The 17,775-nt window shown below is 52.2% G+C and overlaps 1 protein-coding gene across 1 annotated transcript in view; it reads left to right on the top strand.

Annotated features, from left to right (window-relative positions):
• The window catches only part of CDH23 (cadherin related 23), a 183,007-nt gene that overhangs the window by 40,147 nt on the left and 125,085 nt on the right, over nt 1–17,775 (top strand). Inside the window, exons 4-6 of the mRNA XM_058421437.1 lie at nt 265–407; nt 3,272–3,319; nt 3,507–3,599. Of these exons, the coding sequence (XP_058277420.1) occupies nt 265–407; nt 3,272–3,319; nt 3,507–3,599 (284 nt within the window). The remainder of the gene's footprint in view (nt 1–264; nt 408–3,271; nt 3,320–3,506; nt 3,600–17,775) is intronic.

The raw sequence follows: 17,775 nt of genomic DNA, 5'->3' as shown, positions 1-17,775 counted from the left end.
CGTCTCTAGTGCCAGGGCTGAACCGGGCTCGCCTTCTCTTTTGATAGAGGGGAGGAAGGAGAGGATCTGTGGTTCAGACCATCTGTGGCAGACAGGACAGTCAGACCACGCACAGCCTGACTCCCCTTGAGTCACCGTGGAACATCGTGGGCGTGATTCCTGGTCTTCCGCAGACCTCTGTTCTCTGGCAGGCTGGACGCTGTCAGCTTTCCTTCTTCTCTGCCTCGTCTTGCTCAGGGTTTCTTTCCTCTCTGTGTCTCCCAGGTTCCTCCGTGACTCAGCTGCTGGCCCGGGACCTGGACAACGACCCGCTGGTCTTCGGGGTGGTCGGGGAGGAGGCCAGCCGGTTCTTTGCCGTGGAGAGCGTCACCGGTGTCGTGTGGCTCAGGCAGCCCCTGGACAGAGAGGTAAAGCTGGGGAAAAGCCGCCTCTGCTCAGATAAACAGTGCCTCTCCATCCTCTGTGACAGCTGAGATGGGTGTTGCTCCCTGGTGGGGTTGGGAATCTGAGCGTGGCCACGTTCCCTGGACACCTCGTCACTGTCCCCCAGTGCCGTGGGGACACGGGCAGTGGACAGCGTGCCCTGGTTTGGTCTGACTTGTTGGTTTTCCTGGATGCTGGAATAACATCTGTGGGTTTGGAAGTAGAGGAATTAGTGAGTGGGGATGAGCTACCAAGGAGCCAGGCTGCTCACACAGTCAGGGAAATATACAGGCTTCCTCTTTAAATCTCTATGCCAATTAAATCCTTTACTATTTAGAACAGCGAGTCGAGAGATGTGAGGTATCCCTGCGTATTCAATCTCATCAAGACTTTTCATCCTCTTGCGGATTCAGGCTGCTGGATGCTAAATTTGGCAAAATTCTTGCCTCAAAGCTGTTTCACCGCTCCTATTTTCAATGGCAGCTTTGGTGTGCAAGGCTGGAATCCCATCCAGGTGCCTGCTTTGCTAAAACCTTGGCCCTTGCCGCATTCCTGGAGCAAGGAGGAAGGGATAGCGGGAGGACTGGGAAAATGCCATGCGATTTGGGCACTGTGCTTAATTTCCCCTGTGCTTCTGCTGCCTGTATTTAGTGCTGCCTTGGCCAGCAGCAGCGTTGGGAAGATCAAACCCATTAACACACCTCCGGTGCTGGCGTTCCCTGCCGGAGCCAGCCAGGCATTGGGATGCAGAGGAACAGGGTGGTGCATGCTGCTCAGGCTGGGGCTGGGGGGAAGGCCAAACCCAATTTCACAGTGTTAAGAGCGAGACTTTGGGAAAATAAAGTGCTTTTCTTCACCCCTCTCCCCTCCACCTCCCTGTGCCAACAGCTGCTGGCGTGAGTCATAAATCTTCCCTCATCCAAATGCCTCCTGCTTCCCGATACTTCCTGTGCCAGCCTTAAGCCCAGGAAGGTGATCAATAGATTTCAGGTGTGGAGGGTGTGAAGGGAAGGAGCTGGGCAGAGCTTGGATGGGCTCAGCTGATCCCGGGGGCTCCAAGTCAGCCTTACATGGGAGACGCTGAAGGCAGGCCGGTGCTGAGAATGGATTTGGGAAAGGTGTAAGGGATGTGAGAGAGGTGTAAATGATGGTTTATGGTGGAGGACGAAGTCAGAGGGAGGGGATGGAGATGGGCAGAGGGCTGGGAGCAGAGAACACTGGCCTGCATGCACGTGTTCAGAAAGTCAGGGGAGAGAAAGGCGCTCGGGTGAGGTGCTGGGAGGGGAAAAGGAAGAGGTGAATTCTTGTACAGTGGAGGAGAAAGAAGGGAGAAGGAGTCATATAGTAAGGTAAATGATGCAGGAAAAGATGAAATACAGAAAAGGAGGAAGGAGCAAATGTATGGAGGCAAAAATGAATTTTAAAAGATTTTTCTTTTTTTACTCCTATGAAGATTAGAAGGAAAGCAGATTTTTTTAAAAAAATGGCAGACCCTGAGGCTAAAGAATTGTGTTAAAATAATTTTAAAGACAGCGGTCGGTATGTGGAAGCTTTCTCTGATTATTTTATTGAGTTTTTAAATTTTAAATGCTCAACAGGTTGCCTCTTATCTCCTGTTTTTCCTTTCTTCCCTATTGCGTTGGCCCTCGTGGACGGGTAGGGGGAAAAGAGGGCTGAAAGGCACTGATGCAGCACGGTGGGATGGCACAGGGAGCAGAGCATCTCCCCTCCCCCGGGAGTCCAGCTCTCCCTTCTGCCTACGAGCACTGCCCCGAGGCAGGAGTTAGGAAGGGCTTTCCCTGGTTGTACTGCTTGGATGGAAAGGTGGGAGCAAGAGGGCGTACACACTGTAGGGAGCTGTTCCCCAAACCCTTCTCCAAGGTGAACTTTGACTCTGGTGCAAGCAGAGCTCCTGCTCCGGGCGCTGCTGGCTGCTGCCTGTCCCTGAGCCGATCGCATTAGGAATAAATCAACCAGAGCTGCAGCACGGGGAGCCATTTCAAGCTGGCTTTTCCAGCCTTTCCTGCACGATGCTTTGGAAACTTCGAGTCGCTGTGCTCCGGCAGCTCAGGCAGGGCAAGGACACCAGAGGTGGGAAGGGATTCTCAGGACTGGAGGGGGACAAAAAACACCAGCTGGCAGGCAGGTACCAGATAGGTGTGGGGGCCTGAGACCTCCTGTCCATCTTTACATGATTCTTTGGTAAAATAGGAGCAAAACGATTGCTGGTGGGAAGAAAAGAGTCAAAAAGAGAAGGTCTGCCTCCACTAGCAATATCCCCCTTCCCTGACCCCAAAAAAATTCTTTCCCACTTGTTGTTCACCTCAGCATCAGTGACTTGATTAGATCCCTATTGCAAGCTTTTGATTTAAAGCAATGAGGGGTGGAGAGAAGTGTGTGGGTATTTTCATGGAATTTCAGCCAGTTCTCACTCCATAGGCTTGTCCCAGGATTCCTAGCTGTGTGATAGGGAAGTTGGGAAAGCAGCAGCAGGATTTGGAGGTCCTCACTGAGACTCTGTTGCACTGTCACAAGTCATAAACTGTCCCGTGTTTTAAGTGCCCAGCTGCCAATCAGGGAGTCGGTTCCTTAGCCCTGCATCCTCCTGACCCGGGGCAGGGCACCTCCCGTGCCTGTGGAATACATGGGAGCACTGCTGGCATTCAGATTCCCCGGGGTTTTCTGCCCAGTGCAGGTAATGGCGCTCAAGTACCTCTCCTCTTCTGGAAGGTCCTGAAAGCATTTTGCGTGTAATAACATTGGCTAAAGGTCCCCAGCCTGCCATCTGCAGATAAAAGCTGCAGTATCTTTAATTATAGGGTTTTTTTTCCTTCTTTTTCCCTTTCAGACTAAGTCAGAATTCACGGTTGAATTTTCTGTCAGTGACAGCCAAGGGGTGAGTGTGACTTCTCATTTCACGGTCTGCGGCGCGGGCGGAGGGGAGCGGGGCTGTGGGTCACAGCTGCACGGGGCAGAGAGAGGGGTCACCCTTGGCCCAGAGCCCGAAAACACAGCCACGAGCTGGCCTTGGCTCTAAATCCACGCCTAAAGCTGACACCCTGCTGCTGTCCCTGGCTCCGCAGGTGATCAAAGGGACGGTCAACATCCAGGTGGGAGACGTGAACGACAACGCCCCGCAGTTCCACAACCAGCCCTACAGCGTCCGCATCCCGGAGGTAGGGAGCACCTCTGCATGGATTCTGGCTCTTCCCTCAGTGGCCACTCGTGCTCTCTGGTTGCCACCACGGAGATGGCCGCCGAAGTACAGGGCTGTCCTCTTGTCCTGGACCCTCGCGAGGTTGCGGGAAGATGAAACTTCTGGGAGTTACCGCCTGAAAATGGGCAGAGGCGAAGTGTTTAGGTTTTGGGGGGAAGGAGGTGGAAGAGGAGATGTGGCGCTTTGGTGACATCTTTCCCGTGACGAATGGGAAGTTTGCAAATGAGCGTAAATGAGGATCTGCGTCTTGTTCTCTTCCTGGGAGCTGGGGGTATGCACAGCTCTTGTGACAGAGGTGACCTGAGGCAGGACCAAATATTTCCAAATGCCTGAATTCTGGCAGAGTACTGCCCAAAGGCCTCTGCCCTGGCTGGTGATTTCCTTTAACAGCTCCACAGCAGGACTCATCCCGTAATGTCCCTGGAATAAAATAGGTGGGAGGGGGCCACAGGAGATCATCTGGCTGGAGCTCCCAATAATCCAGAGAGAATTTTCATGTTAGGTCAGATTGCTCAGGGCTTTATCCAGCCAAGTGTTGAATATCCCTAAGGACAGAGTTTCCACAGCCTTCTGCTGCTCTCTGTGCTGGGCACTGCAAGGGAGGTGACATCTACTCATCCATCAGGGGCAGCTTCTGCACCTGCAGCCTGACGTGGCCAGGAATTTACAGGTCTGATGTGAATTTAGGCTTTAAAGCTGTGGCTTCTGCTGCCAGGTGGAGAGGGTGAGGATATTCCATTTGCAGCAGGGGGTTCGTAGGGCGTTTGACATCCTCCAGCGGAGGAAAGCTCTTTTTGCACCGCGGTGCTGGGGCAGTTTTCCTCAGGCCCTTCCTCGGTGTGCAGGTGAGGCCCCGTGTGCATTGTGTGCGTGTGAAATGAAGCAGCTTTGGTAACTGAGAGGTGCAAACGATTGTGTTACCGGGGTGTATTTAATATTCCTGCTGCTGCTGCCCTGCCGTGCCGGACTTTGATCCCTCCCCGTCCCTCTGCTGCGAGGATGAGGTTTCTTCATTAGAGCTGCTTGTGATGTATGAGCCAGGAGCTGGAGTCTCATCTTTGCACCGAGTCATCTGAAACCTCCCCGTGAGAGAGCCGCTGGGTCAGAGGCATTTCTGCTGCTCTTCAGAGCACGAGGGCTGGAGAAATGACTTGGCAAAACCAGGAGCCGGTGCCCCCCACTCCCGCCTTTGCTCGGGCCTCTGGAGCTGGCGGGTGGCTGCCGTGCCTGGCCGCTGCTCCTCCCGGCTGTGCTCTGCCTGCAGAGGTCTGCAGAGCAAAAGGAATGGCACACGAGGGTGGGAGGAGAACAGGCTCCGCTGCCCTGCCCTCAGATTTACCTCTGGATTTGCTGTTACGTGCCCTTCATGTGAGGAGATGGGAATGGGAGTCTGTGACTCCCCTGGGAGTCAGGGCTGTGTTAAGCACCAGTTTTTTATGTACCCGGAGTAACTGTGCCTCATCTCTTCTTGCTGATGGCTTCTGTCCTGAGAGCCAATATTACAAAGCTTGAGCGTTCACCATTTCCTATACTAAGCTGTGCCCAGCCTGGGGAGCAGGGCAGGCAAACGTCCTGGTTTGGAATCATGGAACCTTAGAGTCACTGAATGGTCTGCATTGCAGGGACCTTAGAGCTCCTCTAGTTCAGCTGCTGCCGTGGGCAGGGAAACATTCCACAGTTGCTCCAACCTGGCCTTGGACACTTCCAGAACTCCAGGAGCAGCCACAGCTTCTCTGGGCACCCTGTGCCAGGGCCTCCCCACCCTTTCAGGGAAGAATTTCTTCCCAATATCTAATTTAAACCTCCTCTCTGGCAGCTGAAGGCCATTCCCTTGTGCACTATCACTCCATGCCCTCACATGTGGAAAATTAAGACTGGCTGAGGAAAGGTAACTGCAGGCAGGCGATCTGGACAAAAAAAATATACAAAAGAAAAGGAGTCTGAACCTTGGAGCCCCTCTGTGCCATATCACACTGTGCACGTGAGCCGTGGTTCTGCTGTGGGGGATTCCTGGCTGTTCGGGGTACAGCAAGGCCGGTGTTCCCCCCGTGCAGCCTCCGAGCACCCGGCCTTGGGAGCTGTGCTCTTCTGGAGGTTGGCCTAATCTAATTACAGGGCAGCATGTGCCAGCTTCCAGTTTCTCCCCGTGATCTTTAACCAAGGGCACCGAGCGGAGGTAATGAGCCACAAATGCCTTGCTCCGCCAGCATCCTGGAGGCACTCCTGTTCTTTTGCCAGGGAGAGGGGGCCTTGCTTTGCCAGGCACTGTGAGAGCAGGGGATGGGGTCCCACCACCTCAAGAGGACCCTCCCAAGGGCTGCAGGCTGTGGGAGGTGTCAGCAGTAAACTTTTCCTTTGTCTGGTGGTACAGCTCTCACGGAGAAGATGTGCACTTGGCTTTGAGAGCTGTGCTGAGCCGTGAGTTTTCCTTGTTGCTTGTCCCTGACTGCTCGAAGCTGGAGGTGATGTGGCATGGAAAGGTGGCAGGGACACGTGGGGAGAGGCTGAGGCTGGGGAACCAGCCATGGTGGGGGATGTCGGGTCACCCTATGCTCCGGACAGCTTGAGGGTGAGCAGCGAGGACACAGGTACGAAAACCCACCTCAGAGAGCACCCAGCCCGAATCGAAGGGCTGTGGATAATGAACGAAGAGGGCCAGAGCTTGGAGAAAGAGAAGAGGCTAGTGTGGTTTTCAATAGACTGGCTCTGTGCAGATTTGGCAGCTAATGAGGGTTTTTCTCTTTTTAATTTTGAGATAAATGGACGTATCGATTTGCAGTTGTCGTAGCTAATGGAGCAGCAACCGAAAGGCTATTTAAACCTCGCTGCTATTGTGTGGCACTTGGAAAGTCAAAAGAAGAGTGTGCATAAATAAATGGAACATGAAGTAAACTGACCTTTAAAAACAATACTGCCTCTAAATACCCATCCTGGTGTTTTACGTGGTCCGCTTGGTGTGAGAATGGGAATTCATTTGGGCACGGGCTGCAGGTTGCGATCGCTCCGTGGTGTGGGGAGGGATGGAGAGGATGCAGCGCAGCAGCTCCCAACGCCCAGGCCGGGACCGCTGGAGTGGCACCGGTCCTCTGTGCTCACTGTGTGCTAATCTCATCCCTGGAATAGCTGCCGGGGGGCCGGGAGAGGGATATTGCTCCAGCGTAATCGTCCGTCCCGTCTGGGCAAGGGCGCCCCGTGCTCTGCTTGTCAAAAGGCAGCGAGGCGGGGCGGGCGCGCTCAAGTCTGCAAAGAAAAGGGGAATCCTGCTAGAATTGGCAACTTAATTCACCAAGCTGGCCTCGACAGAGCTCATTAAGTTCCCGTGTATTCATTTCAGGCTAATGGCTGTCATGCTGGCTGCTGTTTGATTTGCTGTAATAGACTTTTATGGCTTTCCAGTTTGCGAGGACGTGCGTGCCCGTGGCTGTGCCCCATGGTGCTGCTGTAGTACATTAGTTAGCTGCTCATGTGCTTGCTACTCTGACCTTCAGGGTTTGTTCTCCTCTTGGATGCATCCCTTGCACTTCATCTCCTGCTCACGGCCTCTTTTCTACCCCCCTCAGCCAGCCCCTCAGCGTCGCGTTTCTGGGAGCCTCAGGGTTTTGGCTTTTAAACAAGGGGAGATCTATTGCCAAGCCTGTGGCAGGCTGTGGTGGCCGTGCCTCAGTTTCTGGCAAGTCCAGTCTGCTTTATCTGATCTTTTTTCCGTTTGGCTGGATCCATAGGGAACTCGGAGTTCTCGGATTGTCGCGGTTCAGTCGCGGTGCTTTTAGGTGAAGCAAGCATGTGGAGAGGAGCCAAGCCCCTGTTCATGGTGCCTGGTATGATGGGGACGTCAGGGTGGGCTGTTCCCCCTGGGTGCCTGCTGGGCTCTCTGTCCCAGTCCCAAGCAGGAAAACTCCTGGGGCTTCCACACAACTTTCCATTTGCCTTTAACTCCTGGGGCAGTGGTGGAGTGACCATCCCTGGAGAGAATGTGGCACCTGGGGGCCTGGGTTAGCGGTGGCCTTGGCAGTGCTGGGGCAACAGCTGGACTCAATCCTAGAGGGCTTTGCCGTCCTCTAAATTGGAGGTAAACTATGAGGTAAACTAACTTCAAGTCTGGTACCTCCTTGGGAAAAGCTGTTTTCTCCTATAAGCTCCCAACATCCCGAACTTGCCGATCAAGTTCAAGCCATCTGTGGCCTTCTCTTGGCCTTGGAGCATCAGCAGAATGCTTTCTGCATGCTGGCAGAAATGTCATTTAATTGTTGGTTTCTTTGCTGAATGTTCCCTCAGGAGGTTTCCATTGGGGATTTCTCTCCTCTTGTGCTCTCCCCCACCTCATTGCCTCCTGTTACATTTATAACACACTGAGTGATTTATGAAGTGATGTGTGTTACGTCTTGAGGTTACACATCCCCATCCCTGGAAGTGTTCAGGGACAGGGTTGGATGGAGCTCTGAGCAACCTGGTCTAGTAGAAGGTGTCTGTGGCGGGGGGTTGGAACCAGGAGGTCTTTAATGTACCTTCCAAGCCCCAAACCATTCCATAATCCTGTGATCTTCCAGTAAAAAGCTCGGCACTGGGCCAGAGATTGCAATTCAGCGCCTCAGTCATTCATGAAATCCCAGCTGCATTGCAAGGGAAGTACCTGTAACTTCACAAGGACACAGGAGTTAGAGCTCTGCTTGCAAATTTGTAACCACAGCTCTCTGCCTTGGGAATGTGCTCATCTCGTCCGGAATTCAAGCAGGCAGAGCTGTGGGAAAGGAGTTTAAAAACAGAAAGTTTCTGGTCTGCATGCAGCAGTGTTGCAGCGACCACGGTCCAGCTTGCAGGTGTCTTATCTCCTGAGCTTAGCCCTGATTTGCCAATTTATTTTAATTGGGAGACAGGCGGGCACTCGCCATCAGCAGCAGTCCCTTCTGCTCGGGGAGCAGCCTTTGGGACTGAGCCTTCACGAGCTGCTGGGCACCATTTCCATCCTTAATATGGGGGTGTAGCTGAAATCGTGGCTTTTATGATGTCTTTTTCTTAATTGTGCAGAAAAGTATTTGGCGGGGAAGGAGGAGAGGAAGGAGGGGAGCATCAGTGCCCCGTCCCTTCGCACAGCCTGGAACCAGACCGTACCACACAGTGGGCAGGGAGGAGCAGAGAAGGGCCCAAAAGCTCTTGCTGTAATTAAAATTATTATTTTGCTTTAAGGGTAATAATGTCAGTAATTACATCAGTTTCCCTGCCATCCTGCCTGGGAGTCTTCAGGGGCTCGTATAATTCCATTGCCGTGGCTCGAGGCCTGATGCTGCGCATACGAAGCAGCTGCCGCGAGCTGAGCTCCCTCTCAGCTGCATTAGCCAGTCCCTTGCACCTTCTGGGGCTTTTTTCCTCCCCTCCTTTAAATAAAAGAGCTTTTACAGCGGAGGTGATAACAGAGCTGATAAGGAAGATGTTCTGACTGCGTTGCAAAAATGGTCTGTAGTCGTTGCTGGCTGCTTTCCTTCCTGTTTCTTTTTTTTAATTCCTTCACTCATTGTTTTCCTTCTCTCCTTACCCTTATGTTTCCATGTGGAGTTTAGAAGTAATTTACAGTGAATAACTTATCCCCCAAATCCAGTCATCCCTTCCTTCTGCTACCTTTGAGCATGCAAAACTGCAAATCAGATGCAGTTTTAAAAATTTACTTATTTATTCATTGCGGGGGTTTTTTGGTTTTGTTTTTAAAACTTCCTGGAAAGGCAGCAGGCAATTTACTGAGTTATTGAAGCTGTGTTCATTAGGCACTGTTGGACAGAAAAGCTGGTTCTCCTTCCTGGGTAGATCAAGCACTTCCATCTCCCCTCCATCCTGGCATCCCATTGGCGTGCCCAGTGCTGGTGATCTCCCACCTCCAGTGCCGTGGGACAAACAGGAGGTGGGGATTTGACTGGTGTTTGCTGTAGCAAGGGGATCTCTGTTGCACAGGTAATCATCTGTAGCAGGTGAAACACTTCCCAAACTTCCCAGACATCCTCAGTTTTAATTGTCTTTATTGTTGCTTTCCATGTGCAAGCAAAACATAAATGGGCTGGGAAGTGCAGGCCCTGTCCTGGGCTTTCCTTCTGGCTTTGGGATGCTGGCGGTGTCTTCAGGCAAGAGCTTGGAAGCACAGCAGGCACCAGCTGTCATCTTCTCCCTGCTTTTTTCCCACCAGGACTGGAGAAAAGAATTTAAACGAGACAGACTGCAGTGCATTGAGTAGAATGTGGGGTTACAGCTGACATTATAGATGTCAGAAGCCTAGAATGGTTTTGATTGGAAGGAATGTTTAAAGGGATATTTAGTCCATCCCCCTGTCATGGGCAAGGACAATTTCCACTATCCCAGGTTGTTCCAAGCCTCGTCCAGCCGGGCCTTGAACACTTCTAGGCCCGGGTCAGCCACGGCTTTCCTGGGCAGCCTGTGCCAGGGCCTCCCCACCCTCATTTTAAAAGGCTTTTTCCTTTGAAGGGGTCACCAGGTAGGAGCTCAGACCTGGAACATCCTTCACTCCGAAGGTCGTCTGCGTGCACGTTTCTGTTGTTACTGCTGGCGTGTTTGCTGTGACGCCAGAGGGTCTCGAGTGACGTCCTGGGGAGACAGAAAGTGTCCCCTGTCCCTTGTCTGGATTCACCAGCGAACAGGAGACCTTGGTCCTTTAATACACGTGACCGAGGAGTGAAATGAGAGATGCAACAGAAACTACTGGGGCGGAAAACTCCAAATGGCGTGGAAGTAATGCGTAAAGTGTCCTGGAGATAACAGTCATTTCCACCAGGCAAAACTTGGGCTCTTTCTGGAAGGGTACTTGCAGCAAAGCTGGGAGTGGGGAGGGGTGCAGCCTGAAAATTTGAAATACTTGTGCTGTCCTGGCCAGGGCGGTGCTGGGCAGGACGAGGGGGATGGGGAAAACTGCGGGTTTTGACCAGAAAGGGGAACCAGCGTGGGGAAGCAAGTAATTCGGTGCCTCCATGGAGGAGCTGTCATGCTGGGAAATTAGGAAATTATCTTGAGGGAGGGAGATGAAGGGAAAGTGTACAGCAGCATTCTCTGAGCGAGGAGAACCCAGGCAAAGAGGGGGAAGGTAATTTCAAATCAGTAATCACTCCTCATGGAAGAAAGGGGGGAAAGGGAAAACGCCCGAGCTCCTTTGCATGGGTGCTTAGGGCACACATCTGCTGATTTCAAAGCTCTGGTGGGTCTGTCCCAGCGTCATCCTTGAGGTCAGGACAGTGCCTGAGCTTAGAATGGCTGATGCCAGGTGCTGCTGGCTCCTCGGGATCCTGCTGGCATTGGTTGCTCAGACCAGGCACGTTCCTCTGGAGCAGAAACAGTGGCTGGTGGTCCCGCGGCAGTTCCTGCTGCAGGAGCAGCTCAGGCCTGGGCTGGAAGGTCTATTTTCCGGGGGACATTCCAGCCCAGCCCTTTCAGTGTAATTACTCTTACACATCTGGGCAGCAGATGGCTTCAAGGTCTCTTCCCTGTCCCCAGAAGGAGGGAGGGCTCTGTGCTGCCGAGAACAGAGGGGTGAGGAGGGAGTCAACGTGACCTACTGGTCACAGAACTATTGAATTAGTTTTGTTTTATCTCCCTTTCCTCTGCTTACCATCCTCTCCCAGGGGCCTGGGATGTGCCTTAGGATCTCATGCCAGCCAGGAAAAGCTGCATCCTCTCCCCTCACATCCCTGTTTGTTTACCTGCCTCTCCATACCTCACCTTTGGAGTCATCAGCAGGACCGTGTGCCTTGATGTAGGAATGGTTCTTAACTCCTTCAGGTGGCGAGTGGCAACTGCTCCGTGCCAGGAAGCAAAAAACCCGCCACTGAAAATGTACTTAACGTTTTTACTGGCTTAATCATGGGTTTAGGCTCCTTTTTTAGTCACAGCACCTAAATTAAGCACTGATTAAGGTCGTGCTGGAAGGGGCTGTGTGAGGGATGCTGGAACTTTAGGGTCCAGGCCCTTTTCCACCTGCAGTAACCAAGATCAGCAGCAGATCCGAGAGGTGGGCACACATTAGCATCCTTACTCTGTGCAGCATGGGAATGTGAAGCTGCAGCTGGCGCAAGAGGCACTTTTTTTGATAAGAACACCATTTTCAATTAAGATGGAAATATTTAGGGAAAATGTTGCCATTTTGACAGCAAAGCTGGGGAGAAATAGCATTTCAAAAGAGCCATAAAAATCGCTCTTGCAATAGATTCATTCCAATTTCTTCTTGAGAATTGCATTTTGTGTTTTATTAGTTTGTAATGTGTCAGTGACAGTCATGTATAATAAGCTTTCTACTGCTGGTCAAACTTTGTGGTAAAATAATAGACTAAATCAGCCTCTCTATAAGTTTTTTAAATATTTATGTGTGAACTGAACTGTTTGTATAGGTTTCAAACTGTTTTCATTACAAATGGAGGGAATTTGATCTAAGTAGAAGTTTCAATCAAAATTAAGGGGCCATTACTTAATTTCAGCCATTAATTGCTGTGGGAACTTAAAATGTGGGTGATTTATTTTGCTAGTGCAGATAATGGAGAGAGCAGGGAAAGTGAATAGAGGGTTCAAGGCAATTTTGGTTCAAGGAGGAAAAAAAATGGGAAGCTTTTCGTTTTGGAGATTTGCTTTATGGGAGATTTGTGAAACATATTTTTTTGTTTTTCTGAGACAGGATGCGAACTCGGTGTGGGTGAAAGAGGAGAAATGGTCACGGCTGTCACTTTGTGTAGGATGATGGTTGCTTGTCCCTCTTTTTCTGGGAGGTTGAGCTCGTTCTGTGTGGTCAAGGGGTTTTGCTGGGGTGCCAGGGAAATGTGTTTGGCCTCAGCTCTGAGCTCAGGTTAGACCAACAGACCCTGCCTTGGCTTTCATCGTGGTGATGTGTTACCTCCTTGGGCTTGTCCTGCAATTGTAACTCAAACTGGAAAGGGTAGTGGGAAGGAGGGGGGGAGAAGAGGAGATACGAGTGGCGTTGGCCACCTCCTGCCCAGCCCGTGTGTGAATAGTCCCAGTCACTCACACGTGTTTGGAGGCACCTCCTGACCTGGAGTCCGGCAGGTTGTGCCAGGATGGCCACCAGCACCACCTTCAAACGGTATTTAAGGAGGAAAAAAAGGAGTTTGTAGCCGATAGGCTGGTTTGCTCATCCAGGGGATGCTTTTTTAGCGCTTTTCCGTTCATTACCATCAGTGGAAGATGACCTTTCCTTTATTAGTAAATCTTTATTTAGAGGTAAGTCGAGAGGGTGGTTTTCCAAGCCATGGAGAAAGAGGGATCTACCCGTGCTCCATCCCATAACCAGAGCTGGATAAAAACCCTGAAAGTGTGACCGTTTTTACTGTCTGTGTGATTTAGATGACCCCGAATCTCCCTGGGTCAGGAGCTGCTGTGCCAGTGCTTGGAAAAACGCTTTATTGAACGCGCTGGAAACGCGCAGCCAGATGTGTGTGTGCAGATTCCTCAGCCCCCAGGAGAAAACGCTGCAGGACGCGCTGCCCACGCCTTGCCTTGAGGGGGCTGAGAGGGAAATGGCAGGACAGGTGCATGGTTTGTTTTCCTGTGTGGAACTCATACCTGTGGGGAAAGCAATTCCGCAAAGAGGCTGTGCCTGCTGATGTGAGCCCCACAAGGGTGGTGGCACTGCAAGTCACCCAGTCCTTGCACTCAGTGGGGAAATGGGTGCTGGGGAAGAGAGGCCAGGGGTTGTGCAGGTGGGGATGTCTCTGCCCCCCGTGTGGGACACAGTCATGGCATTGCCTCTGAGAACACCTGTGAGATCCTGCTGGGGAAAGGCTGGAGCCTGGATCCTCCTCCAGTGACAGGGATCACCACCAGCCCGGTGTCCCACCACCTCACAGGGCTTCACTGCAAGGCTTTCCCTTGGCGACCTCCTTTCTGAGGGACTCGAACACAAGACCTGCCCTGTGGAGGCTCAGGGGCTTATGCCCAAGATAGCTCTGCCTCAGCCCTGGCGGGACCGAGGCAAATGGGGAAAGATCCTCTTTTAGGTCACGGTGAGGAAAACCTCGCTCCCACAGGCCTTTGCAGCCACACGTTAATATTTCTCGGGTTTTGTTGTTTCATTGGTTTGTCAGGATTGTGTCACCCTGTTACCGCATATGCACCCCTCCAGAACGTTCTTCCTTCCCTTGGGCCCCACTGGGTTATTTTTGCCACAGTGCCCCACCCCTGTGATCCTGTGTCGGGAGGAGAGCAGCTCTCCTCTGGCAGGCAGCAAACCCATTTCTCACCTGGTTGTACAAAGCAGCCAGAGCTTCACCAGCTTCTTTCCTACAGCAGCCCCTCTGAAATGGAGCATGGGTGTCTGCACTGTGCTGGCCCCGTGTCCGCGGGGTGCGTGGGGTGTTTGGTGGCCCAGGTGCTTGCACCTAGCACCAAGGAGCCTGATCCCCACGTGTCTGGTGTTTTGGGCTTGGGAAAGGCAAGCAGAGGCTGGAAGGAGAGCACGGAGGAGCCACATAAATGGTAGATGGTGAGGAGAGGAGAGGAGAAGGCAACCTCAAGGAGATCTTTGGGAAAGGCAGGCAGCAGGGACAGGAGAGCAGAGCCTCACCTCCCTTCTGCACGTCCGAGCTTGAGGCTGGGCTGCGGCAGGCAGGCTTTATTTGGGGTGGGGGGGATCTGCTTAAAAAGCCTCAGTGAAGCGTTATGGAATCGGAATGTGAAGGGCAATTGAGCTGAAAGCCGTTCTCCTCCCGCAGCTCCGCGGCGGGACCCGCTCCTGGAATCCTACTGGCAGAGCGGGAGGTGGGGCTGCACCCCTGGGCTGGGTCCTCTCCCTGGGCAGGAGGTGGGCACTGAACACCCGACTAAACCAGAGCTGCGGAGGGAGGGATGCAGAGGAAGGTTTTTCTTTTTTACAGAATGGTGAAGAGGTTCCTGGGCTGCAGATGTCCTTCCCTGCAGGCATTGGTCTGCTCCCCAGTCAGTCCCTGCAGCTCGGGTGCCATCACCCCGTGTCCTTCTGTGGTCACACCCTTTGGCTGGTGCCCTTCCCTGCTCAGAGCAGCTTTCTCCCTGTGGAGCCCGTTAAGAAAACGCCACCCGCACACACAGGGATGCTCCAGAGCACTCGCTGGCATGGCCAAATGGCTGGTAATTTGGAATGATCAGAAGAAGCAGATTAATAAAAATCTTAACAAGAGGAGGAGTGTGGCTAGTTAAGAGTGGATGTAATCACTAAACACAAAAGTGGGTTTTTAGTCACTGTCACTTGTCTGTCTAGTCCTGGGAGTTTGTGGGGGCTTGGAGAGCTGCTGGTGCAGCCCCAAGGAGGGGATTAGAGAAGACCCCCTCAGTTTGGACCCCAGCACAGCCATGGTGTGAAATGCTCAGCCCAGTTGTGTACCCTGTCCTCTGTTATTGATTGCTGAACAGGCACAGTTAAGTGCCTCTCATTAATATTTGTTTTGGTCTTTTCCCTGAATTTTGATGAGTGGAGGAGATGCTGCTTATCTCTCTCCTGCAGGTTTTCTTTCTAGAGGATTCCTCTGGCTGGTGACAAACCTGGCTCTGTAGCCCTCAGGATGAGGGATGAGTTAGTGGCTGACACAAAATCTTGGGAACTCTGCAGAAAGCAAGCAAGGAGGCAAAATTAACACAAAATTAAGAGGTAAAAGCTCCCTGTTCACGTCGTCCAGATGAAATATGGAGTCCCAGGCTCTCCTGTGTTTGCAAATAGTCTTATAAGGGACTCTCTGGGCAGGCAGGTTGTGCTGGCTGAACTTTGAAATGGATGAGCAAGGAGGAATGTTGAGATGTAGAGCAGGCAGCCAGGGACGGCTGCCCAGTCATCAGTGCTCTTGTAGCTGGTTTTGAGGTTTCAGGTTGAGAGCGGAGGCTGTGGCAGTGGACACGTTCGTAGTTTGGGTGGGAAGGGACCTTCAAGTTCCTCTTGTTCCACTCCCTGCCATGGGCATGGACACCTTCCACTGTCCCAGGTTGCTCCAAGCCCCAGTGTCCAGCCTGGCCCTGGACACTTCCAGGGGTCCAGGGGCAGCCACAGCTGCTCTGGGCAGGCTGTTGCACTTCCTCTGCCTTTTGAGGTGGTCTGTGTGGTTATTCCCCTTCTCTGTCCCTAACCCTGCTGTGGGTGGATGACTCTCCCTTTACTTTCTATCCCCTTTTCCCAGGCAGCACACGCTGGCCCTGTGGGCCTAAATTGTTGGGTTATGACCAGTTTCTCTCATCCACTCAGACGTGAAAGGGATTTCTGAAACTCGCTTAAATAGGGCAAAGCACTTTTTCTTCCTGCCTTGTATAATAATGCCTTGTTTGTTAGGCTTGACTTAGCTGCGACTGGCCCACCCAAAGCCATTGAAATGATTCTGAGCAGCAGTTTCTGCCTGCTCAGGTTGTGCTCTCAGGCACTTTAGTTGCAGCTCCTGAAATGAAAGATTTCTGGTGTGCCCAAAGGCAGTGAAGAGAGCTGTTTTAATGTGGTTGCTTCTCCAAGTTTTCAACGGAGAGTTGGGTTCAGGTTCTCCTCTGAAGCAATATTAGAGTCCATGGAGCATGAGAAACTGCATTTGTTTGTGGGTTACAAATGAAGACCTGTCAAAAACCTTTTTAAGCACTGACAGAAGTTTTCTTTTTCATGATACATTTAACTTTTGAAGGCTTTGCCTCCCAAGGAGGCTTAGCTCTTCTCTCTCTCCCTTTCTATGAGTTTGGAAAAAGATGGATGGCAAAAGTTGCTCTTCTCTTTTTCACTCTGCCTCCCCATCTGTTTGGTGGAGTGTTGGATCCTCTGGGGTGCTCTTGCTTATGGAAAATAGTGTGGCCAGGAATGGAGGGGGTGGCAACACTGGGGGAGTGGGACATGGAGGCCTCCTTGTGCTTGAACCACGTGCTTCACCAGCTTCTTGTGGGCAAAGGGCCCAGGTTATTCCCATTGATTTGGTGTCAAGAGATGTTCTGCGAGGGATAAACATGTTTATAGGATTCCTGTCCTTTTGTTTTAAGAAGTAGGACGCCATTCCTGGACACAGGAGTTTGCTAGAACAGTGTCACATCAGTTCTTCATCACGGTGGTTGGCGATGCAGCCCCATTCCGAGGTGCAAGTGGTGTGTGAAACGCGGTGTTGCTCCTTGCTGTCTGCTGCAACTCAGCCTTTTATTCTGTGCAGGCTCTGGACAGGCACTGGGAAGCTGGTTTCAGGCACCATCCCTCGTTTTGTGTGCTCCCAGATACATGCATGGCTTCCATCTGAGCGTCTGAAACATCTTCCTGGCGGTGGGTTTGGAAATACGAAGTGACCGGGCACGTACAGAACAAAAAAGGGCTGTCAGAGCTGATGGGATTGCGGGGTTTTTGCCTCCCTCCAGACTCAGCTCAAGGGCTGTCCTAAAGCATTTGTGGGGAAGGCGAGCACTTGTCACAAGCAGTGTTTTTGTGTAAGCTCGGGAGTGTGAGCTCTCCCCTGTCCGTCCAGAAGGACGGGGATGCCAGGAGATGGGCTGGTGGGTGTCAGCCTTGATGCAGAGAGGTCTCCTCTGGTTCAGGTCCTTCTGCACTGGCGTTGTGGGGAGGGTTCACAAGGGCTTTCCTCCCATTCGTAGGCACTGGTGGTGTCGTGGCCTTAGTGGGACTGGTTGGTGTCAGAAGCCCAAAGAGCTGCCAGGTGCCCTGGCAGGGGCTGAGGAGGAGGAGCAGGAAGGAGAGGAGCAAACAGAAGGAGATGCATGGCTTTTGTGGAAATAAATCTGCTCACAAGGACCAAAGGATCTCCCTTACAGAGGAGGAGAAACATGTTCCTGGGTGTTTGGGGGGATTTTAGCAATCCAGCGGGAGTCCATGGAGAGGAAGTAGTAGCGCTGACACATGGTGGTTGCTTGGAGCTCCCAGACAGTCTGAAACAAGGAGGTTTTAATTCACTCATTCTTCCCATATCTAAAGTTTATTTATTTCAGTTTACTTAGACTTCTGCTTCTTCTCCTCCTTTTTGCCTTGGGCAAGGGGTGGGCATCCCTTGGCTCTGGAGCTGCTCCTGCTGCCCACCCACCACGTGCCACCAGGGCGGGGAGGGTTTAGCACGCCCAGGGCTGCTGGGGTGCCCCAGGCAGCATTTCTGCTCAGCTGCAGCTCATGGAGGTGCAGAAAGGGTGGCCTGGTGTGCTTTGGTCTGGGC

The sequence above is a fragment of the Hirundo rustica genome, chromosome 8 (genome assembly GCF_015227805.2).
Source record: "Hirundo rustica isolate bHirRus1 chromosome 8, bHirRus1.pri.v3, whole genome shotgun sequence".
Classification (NCBI taxonomy): domain Eukaryota; kingdom Metazoa; phylum Chordata; class Aves; order Passeriformes; family Hirundinidae; genus Hirundo; species Hirundo rustica.
Note: the sequence above shows the minus strand (reverse complement) of the source record. Positions and strands in the feature narration are given on the sequence as shown.